Here is a 14,043-nt window from a genome sequence, read left to right as displayed (position 1 = left end):
TGCTCTCGATGACGTATTTGTGTATTTGTTGGAGCTGAGGCATAAAGTGGATCAGCCACTCTTCAACTGCCGACGAGGCTGTGGTGTTTTCTGTGACTGGACTTAAATACGGCATAACTATACGGTGCGTTTTTTTACAAGCTTTTTTAAAAACTTGCTTTTGATTCGTTTCGAACTTATCACGCGGCTCGAGACCCGACGACAATGCAATCTGACATCAATTTTGACTTAATTAGTTTTTTATGAATTAATTAAAATTTTCTGAAATTAATTGGATGCCCGAAAATTATTACGCACTATTATACGCACAATATCATGTTCATTTGGCGTGCAATAGTTTTTTAGTCATGAAACTCTATTGTATTAAAAATTTTAAAGTACTAAAAACGCATTAAAACGTTTTAATAACAAGGTTTTATGCTATACTACACTAAAAAGGAGAAAATACATGATTTTCTTTTAGTATATTATAATACATTACTATTAAATAACTTTAAAGAAAAGCGCGGGTCTGATCCTAAATAAGAGTAAATGTATCCAATAGATAATACAGTGACCCACGCTTTTCTTTACATTAATTATAATAGTAGTGTATTATTATATATTTAAAGAAAATAATTTATTTTCTTCGTTTAAGTGCCTTATTTCATAAAAGCTTGTTATTAAAACGTTTGTATACAGTTAAAAAATATATTTTACTAGATGTTGCCGCTAGGAAAAAAAAATGGCGTTTTAGTCAATCTTCACTATTAAGGGGATATGCTCATTACAATATCATCAAAATGCAGATTTTTCGTCATAATGGGTTTCTTGCACTTTTGGATACTTTGTTCATTTTTGTATTAAGAAAAAATAACTCTAATAAGAAAAAAAATGTATGTGTCAAAATACCATTTTTATGACCACATTAAAAATAATAATTTTCCCAATCTTACAAGTTCTCTACGAAAAGTGTTTTATCCGTCATCATATTGTATTTGGCATCACTGGAAAGCTCGATTTCTCAAGTATGCGTTAATCGTATTTTCCATCATCCCGGAAACACCCAAAGCTTACAATCGGCTTTATAAATTACGTGACCTAACACTAAAAGCCTACTATTTTATTTTTAATTAAAAAATGCCCACCATATTTTCAGTAATTGTTCTTCATGCAAAAATAAACTTTTGTCAAGAGGAAATTGTGATGGCTTTCATAGAAAAAAAGTTTATGTTAAATAACATGCACATTTTGAAACTTTAGCGTACTAAAAAGTATACGATTTTTTTCAGACCGTGTAGAATACCAACTTGCAGTCATTTCAAAAAGTTGTCGTGATAAAAGTTTATATATATATATATATATATATATATATATATATATATATATATATATATATATATATATATATATATATTCTGAAATATAGGCCTTTAAATTTGATTGCTATGGGTGCATAAATAAAATAAAACCTTAGCGTTTTTACAATTACCGAAAAATTCAAAATGGCGGTTGTTTTTCGAGTTTCCATGACAACCAAAATTGTTTTCAACCCTTTTTTTCGGTTTATTACTTACTTTCAGGTGCCAAACATGGTAAACTAATTCAAAAAGCTTTAGATTTTAAATTGTAAAAAATAGAAATAAGCTGAGCATATTCCCTGAAACTGAAAAGGACAATAACATAGCATTATTAAAACTATCATCATAGCTCCTGAGTTCGAAGAACGACCCTCGGGGATAAAAAAACAAACAAACTGTGTTATCTTCGGAAAAAATATTAGGAAGGCCTTTAGAAGTGACCAGTCCGAATTCCCTAAATAAACATATTTAATATGGTGAATAACTATGACTATTTGCACATTTTTAAAAGGGTAATTTGGCCTAAGTTTTCCATAGTCCTGGGTAAATAAATCAGCCATATAGAAAAACTATCGGTAAGTCTCTACTCGAACAGAGCGGGCGAAAAAGTGGCGACGATTGAAATTCTCCTTATATGAGCTGTATATCGAAAAATTTCTTCCAGACGACCCCCCACCCCCAACTCCTGATATCTTGTGAGCTTTCAGGCCAATATCCGTGGATGCCTGAAAAAACGTGTCATATCTGGGAAAATCGGTACAGCGGTGAACGCCAAACATGACAGCCAACCACCGATTAATTAATCATTCGAATTCTCGAATATTTTTTGAAAACCTAAGCAAAGAATAGTTTAGTATAAAGCTGAATTGCTTTGTTTTTAAAACGTCAGAGATTGTTTTATAATTGGTAGCAGCGAAGAAAATAAAAGTAAAACAAAGTGGCTTAATTAATTTAAATGAACAATTAACCTACTTAGTATTTGTTTATTGCAGAAAGTCCATATTAAATTATGCATTTAATTTTTTCTTTAAGTTTCTCAAAATCCTATTTTGTTTATTTACACTTACGAATAAAGCGATGGGTGCACACACCTTTTCATATTTTTAAATTTGTTTTGTTTCAACAGACAGAGAAAGCGCTTAACCCTTCATTTCATGTTGTATCAATTTTGATACAAGTGAAATAACCCCCATTGAATCTACACAAATGTTAAAATCTGAGTTCTTAATATGACAAAGCTTCGCATAAATTTTAAATTCCTAGTTCAATCAAACTAGTTTTAATAGAACTAAATAATTAAATAGCATTAAATTATTACAATTTCTTCGGTGTTTTCTGTAAAAAAAAAATCCAAAAACTTTTAAAGATATTTTTTAATTTTATTTATAGGTTATCGTCTTTCAAGCTATATACCTGCATTTTCATATTTTTGAAACATTTAAAATATGGATAATTCAACGAAGTAAGTTTTGATAGAACTAGATAACTGAAGGTTTCATGCTTTTCTCCTATAATGTGTAAGCAATGGCGACCTCTTGACTTGTATTAATGAACGCATGTGTGATGTCATGAAATAGGCTAATGATATACTGATCTTGTTGTCATTTAATTTGTTTAGATAAGAGCGTGTGCTTGTTTACATGAAGTGGTAAAAATATTTACCTGCTCCAAATTTGCCCCAGCAGCTGCACAATAAAATTACCAGTTTCACAAACCTAATCTCTAGCTCCACTCTCTGAGCTCTAACCTCTAGCTACCTGTACGGTTGATTGAAAAACCTTGTGACGGACACACTACCTAGCGGTTTATATTATAGTTAAACAACATAGTTAAATACAATGTAATCAGTCTTCTCATTTTCGTTAACCTGTTATATATATATATATATATATATATATATATATATATATATATATATATATATATATATATATATATATATATATGTATATATTAAAGGTTTAATTAGCCTTGCAATTGTTTTTATATTAAAAACATTTCTTTTTTACTGTTGATGTAAAATGAAAAGTAAAATAAAATACCATTCCACGTGCCACGATGTACTAGTTGTTGTTTACAATTCAATACAGGAATGGAGGACAAGTCACTAGAGAAGCTCAATCCGACTGCAAGTGGGACATTAATGTATCCATTATTTCTAATCGGTAATTGAGCATCGTTTAGTTTACAGTTTTATTATTCATATTTTATTAATATCTGATTGTAAGCCTTAAAATTTACTTGTATATGATATATGTGTATGTTTGCTATATTTTGTATTTATATGTGACATAAAAACTATATATATATATATATATATATATATATATATATATATATATATATATATATATATATATATATATATATATATATATATATATATATATATATATAAAAGGAAGAAAGGAACAGGGAAAATTTAGCTCACGATCTACTACATCTGACATGCCGACTTCTTTTGCAATGACTTTCAGAACGTAAATTGCATTATATTTGTTTACTAGCGTTCCCGTTCCGCACGTTGCCACGGGGATAGAAGAAAGTTCGAGGATAGCCCGGGGCAAATCCCACCATACATGGGCGTCAGTGGACGCATCTGATTTAGTTTATGGAAGACTATAATACTACTTCTTATCCATATTCTATCACACTCTTTAAAACGAACGTATGCGCCATAGAGCTATCGGGATAGCCTGAGGCGCCAAGTTGCACCTTGTTGGGCGCCGGAAAACGCGCTTGATTCAATTCAGTGAACGACTAAACGCCCAATCCTATTTATAGTCTATTGCACTGTTTAAAACAAGCGTAGGTGCTATAGCTCTCATAGGATAAGCCGGGGCGACAAATTACTTCCTACCGGTGCGAAATTGAATTTTTTCCCCCATAAATTTCCCCAGGAGTTTCATGGATCAATTGAAAGGTGTAGCAATACATAAAAGACAAATACAATCCGACGAAATATATTAGGAGGGTTTCATCAATGCTTTACCAATCCTAATTTTAGAGACCTTACCTTGTTTTTCTAAAACTGAGGTTTTAAAAAAAATGTAAACAATGCCTGCACTTGGATCATATTTGTCAGGTTTACCTACACTACGCCCAAAAAAGCCCGGGACGCCGCATCGCACCCTGCCTGGGCGCCGACGAACGTGCCTGATTATGTTTAGTGAACGACTCTGAAACCCAATCTTATGCATAGTCTTTCGTAATGTTTAAAACGGACAAAGACGTCATATCGCTCATGGATACCTCGAGCCGTCAAATTGCACCCTGCCGGGGCGCCGGCGAACTCACTTGATTCAATTTATCAAATGACTAACGCCCTAACTTATCCATAGCCTATCGTGCAGTTTAAAACGAACATAGGCGCCGTGGTGCTCACGGGTAAGCCCGGGGCGCTGAATTGCCCCTGCCAGGCAATTATTGTTGCCCATCGTGTCTTTAGTGTATAGCCTTTTTTTAAACGAACGTAGGCGTTATAGTGCTTACAGGGGAGCCCGCGGCGCTTCGCGTCTCGCAATGGCCGGAGCGCTGGCGGCTGCGCCTGTTGAAGTTTTAACGCTGAATATAGTAGTAATCCTTACCCGCTATGCAGGACGCCCGATTAACGGAAACCAAGTGCTTAGATAGCTGCTCTGAAATCCTGGCCGCCAAACCGTGTATTGGCAAAAGTCGCACCCTATCGGGCACCGCCCATAAGAAATATTAATTTTTTTCCCCACAGAAACCTTCTCAAGACTATGCTCTTCAAGTATCCAAAGTTTCATGGCACTCGGATAAATTGTGTAGTAATGCATAAAAGACACACAGACACACACACACACACAGATACACATATATTGCTTTATATATATATATATATATATATATATATATATATATATATATATATATATATATATATATAATATATATATATATATATATATATATATATATATATATATATATATATATATATATATATATATATATATATATTTATATATATATATATATATATATATATATATATATATATAGAGAGAGAGAGAGAGAGAGAGAGAGAGATAGATTTGAGAATTAGACAAAAATACAAAAATAATTTTTTAAATATTCTGAGAAATCTAATTCTAATATTATATTATGTATTATTATTAGCTGCTTAGGGACTTAGATAAAATACGAAAGGCGAATTTGAATTACGCGACCACAAATTTTTGCATTTACATCTTTTGATTTTTCTTCAAGCGATGAATGTTTTCAGTCAAAAGTGATATTTGTTTAATCAGAATGTTCTGAATAAAAACAAACCATAAATTACGATTACAAATATTAATATTAGAAAAAGTATATACTCTAGTTTTTTTTGTAGCATGTCCTCCCTCACCCGCCCCTAATGTGTTTTTGTAGTTTAACTTAAGTTTGTTTGGAATGTTTTTATTTGAGAAAGTCATTTCGCTACATGCTGATGTCTAGTCACACATCACTCTCAGTCACATCTTCAGATGAAAACTGCTTTTATTCATTGGGACTTTGTCTTCTCCATTCACATGCTAAAACCGTTGGACTTCCATGATGTCATGATGTGTGTGATAGGGAACGAGAATATGTGTGTTGTGAAAGGATTTTGTATAAATAAAAGATTGTGTTTGTGTGACGCCGTACGCAAGATGTGACGTTTCAGTGTAGGATCGTTGTTGCTGGCGAAAAAGGTTAGGTAGTCTTGCGTCCTTGTTGTGTTAGGGCTAGGTCGTGAATGTAGACCTAGTATTGGTTTTTAAAGACGTCGCCCGTATCTATATAGTGAAATAAATGATGTAATAAACCAATGTGATCCTGTCAAGTAATTTGTCTACATTAATGTCGTAGTATCATAACTCGACAATAAACCCAGGAAAGGTTAGGGTGAAACATGGTTGTGCAAACAATCTCACTGAATAACTACGGGATACATTGTCTGCAGGTATAACACATGTCATTTGGCCTATTTCTAGCACATGCCAAGTTCACACTTGTGGTGGTCAGAGCTGGGTCGATAGTCCTTGTATACTGTCATATAAGATGTACTGAAAAGATGTTAATGAAATTACTGTAAGCAATTCTCAATCTTGTTTTAGGTCTGGGGATATCAAAGAAAATGAAGAAAAGATATAAATTGCTGTTTTCGATTTCCTCACCCCCTCAGGACCCGGGGCGAGGAAGAAGTTTGAAGAAAAATGGTTGAACACAGTTCGACTTTGATGTTTCTGGTTCTGTTCATCGTTGTCGTTTTTTGGCATGCCAGATACGAAACCTTAGACGGGTTTCGTGGCAGATGTCCGACAACACGCCAGATTTATGGGCGACTGGAGATGAAAAACAGAGCAGTTGACAGAGCTGAGATCTGTTCCGAGAGAGAGAAAGTAGGAAACAAGTCTTACGCTTCAAAAGGTTCGACGTTGAGATCGTATTTGGCTCATAAACCACCCCTACTGAAGCAACGGTTAGTTTGTTTGGGTAAAGGCTTTTTTTCAATTGAAAAAAACGCAAGAGGCACTTTCAGCTGTTTAAGTCATTTAATTCTTTTACAATTAGCCTTTTTATCACTCTTTACAACGTCATTGTTAAACCTATTTCAAGTTTTTCTAAAACAAAATAAAAGTAAACAATTAATAAATTACGTAGCCAATGCATTAAACAATGATATACCTTTAAGCGTCATGTTTAAAAAGCATCCAAAACAAAAAACGGATCCATGTTTTTGGATTTTTAAGCTTAGACATTCTGCGCAGAAAGTTTGCATTAGAGTGATGTATAACCTTGCTGTAGACAACAAGCGCCTGGTGTCTTTTCGCTATATCGACAACCAGCTCGTCCCCAACAACATTTCCGTCTTGCGTCTCGCCCAAGCCGGGTTTTCCTACAGCGGTACCGGAAATCTAGTGACCTGCCAAGGTTGTTCAAAGGCTGTTGACATCCAGAAATTTTCCGAGGGTGTCGGAATGAAAGAGCCTTCCGAGTCACAGTTTCATGAAATAAATTGTGATTATGTCCAAAAAGAAAACATCAAATTCATCGAGACTATAATACAGTTTCCGTCAAATCCGAAACTGCAAATCTCAGACGATGAGACAAAACAATGCCATAATGTACTGATACAAAGTGAAAAGACGGATGTTAAACTCATAGATAGCATCGATCCTGTTATTGCTAACACGGCGCCAACACACGTCGAAGAGCGGTTGCCGCCCTCTCCAGTGGCACAGAGAAGCTACTCGCCCGAAGGAAGTTCACGCCGTAAGCCAGTTCAACTTTTTACATTATCTAGCCTGTACCTTGTTTAAGACGTAGCCTTGTTTTTAAAATGATAACGAAAGTAACTAATATCCTATCCTTTTGATTTTAGCAAGTGACCAGCAAACGACAAACTCAGGAGCTTGTCTAAGTAAGGCTTTATTAAGTTTAAAATATTTGTAGCATATGCAAATGTGTAGGTATTTTTAGCATAGTTTTAATTACAAATATTTGTTGCATATAATTTTACTTTTGATTATTTTTCAGTTGAGTTAAACAATTTTATATCTGAATCGATTCAAATGAAAACTCCCGACTTAATTCGACAGCAACCGATATCAAGAATAGAATGTGTAAAAAATCCAGGTCACTTTTGCTACATCCCAATAGAGAATCTAACACTGGAACATATTCCATCCCAGGCCAGGCACACGCTAGTCCTTGAGTTTCTTCAACTTTTCGCTACACTCGTGGTTCGCGTCGTAGTCAGTGTAGGCAGAGAAGAGGTCAAGGTCGCTACAGGGAGTGTCTCTCTCACAGACCACGCAGAGATCAGCGTCTGTCCCGCGGGTCAGCAAGAAAAATGGGGTACGGTTAGAAGATTAATCAGGAAACAAAAAGAAAGAATTTACATCGAAACCTCGAAAGACGTTGCAAGTTTGATCACAGAAGACGCCGAAGTTTCCGTCGAGTTTTTCTACAACCTGCCCAGCAGAAAAGGCATCAAGGTCATCAAGATGAGGTCAGTCCAGGACTCGACGGATGGCACAAGCCTGTTGGTGTGTGAGAGCACGGATCATCAGTTCGTCAAGCAAATCAACCGGAGCAGGCAGCAGGTACAAGAACTGGCTGAAAGGTTGCCTCAGAGAGCCAAGGAATGCCTGAACAAGAAGGTCTTCCTCATCCACCACCCCCACGGGAAAGAAAAGGTTCTGTCGTGTGGGGACTCTGTGATCGTCAAATACAAAACTGTGACGTCAGTGATCAACGGACGAGCTGTCACCAAGTTGGCCAAGATAAGTTCCTACCCTCAAAGTAAGATTTTAGCTGTTGTACATCGTTTCGGCGCTCATGATCACAAACCAAAATAAAGGCAATTACAAATGACGTTTCTACCCAAAATTCTTCGTCATACACAGCCATGAGACAAACAGTGACACAATTTTGGACTTGACCGTGAAAACATATCTAAAGGCCACGATATAAAAAAAAAGGAAACGCGTGATCAAAGATGCGTGGACAACACATAGGGGTTGGAATTGAGGGCGCTGTGTGTGTGTGTGTGGGGGGGGGAATAGGGGGTAGGTGTTAAAGGGATGATACCCGTTCGTTTAAGCCAAATGTAGCTCGAGTTTCAAGTTTTAGTATGAAATGCGTTTCTGTGTTCATGTGTTTTTTTTAAAATGATGGCAATAACGGACAGCGGTCAGATAAAAGTCGGTTTTGGTATATTGTTTAATCTCCTTAAAAATAGCCACAGGAATATTCTTATTTTTATTTAAACTAGCCGTCCCGGCCAGGCCCTGCACTGGCCAATGGGAAAAACCTATCTTTAAAAGACCGCGACTTTGTTTATTAAGCAGCATTACTTTTCCAATTAAATCTCTATATGCAAATATGGACATTTGAGATAATCACCCATAACCCTAATTTTAACTCTAAATTTAACCCTAACAACAAGGAACCACAAACAACCAAAACAACTACACAACACAAACACAAACAAAATTGCAAACACAAACACAATCATCAACACCAACACAAACACAAAGTCAAACGCACACAGAAACGGAAAAGCAAACATAAACACAAACGCAAACACAAACACAGAAATAAATACAAAAATAAACATAAATCCTAACCCCCATAACTTAAAAAATAAACAGAAACAAAAACATAAACCAGCCCTCACCACAACATCAACTACTCTTAAATTTAGAAGTGAGGTCTTAAAGTAGCGATAAAAAAATAATTAGTAAACAAAGCAGTTGAACGCAGCGCAAAATTTTTAAATTATCAGACCTAAAAATGTCGGAATGAGGTCGCAAATATTTGAAAAATTGAAAGCAATTTGATATTTAACTTAAAGTGCGAAAAAACACTTCCAGTGTGATAATGCACCGGTGTCGAAAAAAATGAACCCGATCCGTTCAGGCGTTTGATTTCCAAACAGGACGCGAAGACATATATATATATATATATATATATATATATATATATATATATATATATATGTATATATATATATGTATATATATATATATATATATATATATATATATATATATATATATATATATATATATATATATATATATATATATATATCAGAGGTAAGGACGACCCTTATTGTATGTAGCGCTTACTAGGATAAACATGATTTGAATTTAAAAAATACGACCGTATTTAGCTTAAACACTTAAACATAAAAAATACCTTATTATCATTGCTTTACGCTCAACCAGTTGAAGTTTTCAATCGTAGATATTTTAATAAAATATATGTTTTTTAAGTTTTGAAAAAATAAACACGTATTATAATGGATAAAGAAAATAATTCAAATAAATTGTTCACACAGTTAACCAAACTTCTCTGTTCCAGCCCCACCAGAAGAAGGCAGCATCTTCAAGGCTCTACTGTACGCTGCTGACACCTGTCCTGGCACTTCCGGCGCACCTGTGCTGACCTTCAACTCGAGTTCACTGAACCATGAAAGCGCTTACTCCCTAGAAGTCTGGTGCCACAAAGGCGTGGACATACATCACAGTCTGAGCGGTTCCGAGCTCAAAAGTACGCCATCCTTGTGTTGTAGCATGATACATTTGTAGCTATCAGAAAAAAAACAACGGTTGCACATGTTCATATTTTTCTTTGAACTTTACATGAAAAAAATTACAAATATTATTTTGATAATTTAAAGTTTTAATTCCAGCTTTGGCATCCATAAAATATCAACAAAAACAAAAACAAAATGTATGTTTTGGTGCAAGTATCCATGTATCCATATTTCTAGGAGGTTGGAGGACACGTTTGGGTACAAACATGACATGGTGTGCCAGGAAAACAAACTCTTCCATTGATATTTTTGTTCATTTTTGATGCACAAAAAATAAACGTCAACCTAAATTACAAAATAAATAAATAAATATATATAAAAACTGATTAAAAAGAAAAGAAAAAAAAACAACAACAAAAAAAAAAAAAAGAAAAAAAAATGCTTAACCATAAAAAAAAAGAAAAGAAAATTAACCAGAAAAAAAAACAAAAAAAAAAAAAAAACAAAAAAAAAAAAAACAACAAAAAACAACAAAGTCTGATGGTTTTCTGTAGAGTTAAATATTGCTTATATGACGTGTTTTCAAATAAAATATCTCATGTTTTGCTATGCATATTTATTTTTCTAAAACCTTTTGCATTTTCTTGTATTATTTGTTTTTATTGATACTATTTTTTAAAAACATAAAATTTCAACTATTGCTAAAATGAGACGTAAACTAATAAGATGAATACAGAATTTAGTCTAAATATTTTTTTAAATAAAATTTTTGGGCATTTTTTGGATCTAACTTTGAATTAAGATAGATATTTGAAAGTAGATTTACAGAATAAGTAATTTTTATATTTAAAAAAAAAACAACACGTTTTATGTAATACGTTAAGAAAGCTATATTGTAGCGTTGGCTACATACAAAAGTATATATATATATATATATATATATATATATATATATATATATATATATATATATATATATATATATGCATGTATCTATAACTCTATTTGCACAGAGGTTACCGAGTCAGAGATGAGATCGTCCACACAAACCAACACCAGACCACAGAGTCCACCCACACAGTATGACGCAGTGGGTGAAGATGTAACAAGCCTGGGTAACCAGGAGGTCAAGTGTCCGGTCTTTAAGGTCCAGAGCCCGCCATCCTACCCGGTCTACACTGTGTACCACGTCAGACTGGCCAGCTATGAGGGCAAGTGGGAGCACTACCACATTCACAAGCCTGAGGACTTGGCCCTAGCTGGATTTTTCTACGCTGGTAGAACTTGTTGTGCTCTGTTGACAGTTCTGGTTTTGTCTTGTATCTTAAAGCATTTGTGTTTTTGGATTCGGTTAGATAACAATAGTTTATATATATATATATATATATATATATATATATATATATATATATATATATATATATATATATATATATACATGCCCTATATCAGATACAATATCATAGATGACTCTATATTAAGATTCCCATATTATTCATCTATCAACAGGGTATTCGGACTGTGTCCGTTGCTTCCAGTGTGGATTGGGTCTTAGAAGCTGGAAAACTGGAGACATAATTGACGTGGAACATCGAAAACACCGACCTGATTGTCCTTTCTTGAAGACCAGATCAGCAGCAATGCCACTCGCGAACATGGAGTTTAAAGAAAATGTTGACTTGAAACCGCAAGGTAAATAATCAAAATAAAATTATAGTACACATATATCACAATGGTATAGAAAGGGGTATATATATATATGAGTATCATTCTTCAAACAATTGTTTCTTAGTAGATGTTCTTGAATCGAAAGAAAAGGAAACAATGGAAGCCCCCATATCGCAGATATTAACACAACCTACGACATTACCTGTACAAAAACCTCAGGCGCAGGTGTACACTGCTTTAGGAAGTCTGCCAGCACCAGGCAAGTCTAAGTTTCTTTTTTAACATGTATCTTCGGGTCTACGACAAATTCCCGAAAGACTTTTACCCGAATGCCATAAATGCCCGAATGGACACTTGCCTGAATGCGACAAATGCCCGAATGGACACTTGCACAAATGGGACAAATGCCCGAATGGACACTTACCCTCATGGGACAAATGGCCGAATGTAATAAAAAGAAAATTGAGATGCATTGCGTTGTTTATTCTTATAATTCACGATGATTATTTAAAACAAATCTTTCGATGTTTTCGCAAAGATATTCATGTATGTATAAAATGCATAATCAAAACTCCAATGTATTTCTCTTGAAGGTGCTCTCACAAATGAAAAAATGCTAAACGTGAAACCCACTCTCAAAGATGCGTCAACACACGAGAAAAGCAAAAACACAACACTGAATATATTGGAAAACGAGAACCAGAAGCTGCGAGAGAAACTGATATGTAAAGTGTGTAATGTCGCCCCCATCAAAGACCTGTTCCTCCCGTGTGGTGAGCTGTACGCGTGCAGTGAGTGCTCCAAGCTGCTCACACACTGCCCGTCATGTAAGAAGCCAATACTCGCCACGGTCAACACCTTCTTAACCTGACCAGGTAACTTACAACATTTTAACTGTAACTGTCAAATATTCCCCTTTAAACCTGAACAGGTAACTTACTACATTTTAGCTGTAACTGTCAAATATTCCCCTTTAAACCTGACCAGGTAACTTACAACATTTTAACTGTAACTGTCAAATATTCCCCTTTAAACCTGACCAGGTAACTTACAACATTTTAACTGTAACTGTCAAATATTCCCCTTTAAACCTGACCAGGTAACTTACAACATTTTAACTGTAACTGTCAAATATTCCCCTTTAAACCTGACCAGGTAACTTACAACATTTTAACTGTAACTGTCAAATATTCCCCTTTAAACCTGACCAGGTAACTTACAACATTTTAACTGTAACTGTCAAATATTCCCCTTTAAACCTGATCAGGTAACTTACAACATTTTAACTGTAACTGTCAAATATTCCCCTTTAAACCTGACCAGGTAACTTACAACATTTTAACTGTAACTGTCAAATATTCCCCTTTAAACCTGACCAGGTAACTTACAACATTTTAACTGTAACTGTCAAATATTCCCCTTTAAACCTGACCAGGTAACTTACTACATTTTAACTGTAACTGTCAAATATTCCCCTTTAAACCTGACCAGGTAACTTACTACATTTTAACTGTAACTGTCAAATATTCCCCTTTAAACCTGAACAGGTGACTTACTACATTTTAACTGTAACTGTCAAATATTCCCCTTTAAACCTGACCAGGTAACTTACACCATTTTGACTTGAAATGTCAAATATCAGCGTAGTAATGCTCTACTTCCTCCTCTTAGATAACTAAATTTTTACATTTGTTTCTTAGATGGAAATGTTTGTTGAACCAAAACTTCTAGGAAAGATAACTCGCAAGCGACAAAGCATGTTTCAAATGAGTATCTTTACCTGACCAAGGATTAGTTGGAGCCCGGATGTAGAAACACAGATGTATGTCAAGTGGATAATCGATTATTGGCATTATGTTAAACATCAAATATCAAAGATTCTCGATTCTTGGCATCAAGTAGAAACTGAACAATGTAAATGGATATCTTGATAAAATAAATCGGCTGATGGGGGACTACAATGGGATAACGCAGTGACAGCTGGATGGAAATATTCCCGTC

At 34.6% G+C, this 14,043-nt stretch overlaps 1 protein-coding gene across 5 annotated transcripts in view; it reads left to right on the top strand.

Moving 5' to 3' along the window:
* Positions 1 to 14,043, top strand: part of LOC131940015 (uncharacterized) — a 15,862-nt gene continuing 1,819 nt past the window's right edge. Inside the window, exons 1-12 of one of the 5 annotated variants that reach the window (XM_059298553.1) lie at positions 1 to 124; positions 2,730 to 2,802; positions 3,431 to 3,505; positions 6,443 to 7,601; positions 7,711 to 7,749; positions 7,866 to 8,633; positions 10,200 to 10,388; positions 11,388 to 11,651; positions 11,884 to 12,066; positions 12,170 to 12,301; positions 12,636 to 12,917; positions 13,743 to 14,043. The exon at positions 13,743 to 14,043 is cut by the window's right edge and continues 1,819 nt beyond it. In XM_059298553.1, coding sequence (XP_059154536.1) covers positions 6,542 to 7,601; positions 7,711 to 7,749; positions 7,866 to 8,633; positions 10,200 to 10,388; positions 11,388 to 11,651; positions 11,884 to 12,066; positions 12,170 to 12,301; positions 12,636 to 12,913 — 2,913 coding nt within the window. In that variant the 5' untranslated portion in view covers positions 1 to 124; positions 2,730 to 2,802; positions 3,431 to 3,505; positions 6,443 to 6,541 and the 3' untranslated portion in view covers positions 12,914 to 12,917; positions 13,743 to 14,043. Of the gene's footprint in view, positions 125 to 2,729; positions 2,803 to 3,430; positions 3,506 to 6,442; positions 7,602 to 7,710; positions 7,750 to 7,865; positions 8,634 to 10,199; positions 10,389 to 11,387; positions 11,652 to 11,883; positions 12,067 to 12,166; positions 12,302 to 12,635; positions 12,918 to 13,742 lie in introns of all 5 variants that reach the window. The other 4 variants (XM_059298549.1, XM_059298550.1, XM_059298551.1 and 1 more) reach the window with 4 other exon arrangements.

Source organism: Physella acuta, unplaced genomic scaffold (genome assembly GCF_028476545.2).
Source record: "Physella acuta isolate Inbredline_101_S28 unplaced genomic scaffold, ASM2847654v3 ptg000308l, whole genome shotgun sequence".
Taxonomy (NCBI): domain Eukaryota; kingdom Metazoa; phylum Mollusca; class Gastropoda; family Physidae; genus Physella; species Physella acuta.
Note: the sequence above shows the minus strand (reverse complement) of the source record. Positions and strands in the feature narration are given on the sequence as shown.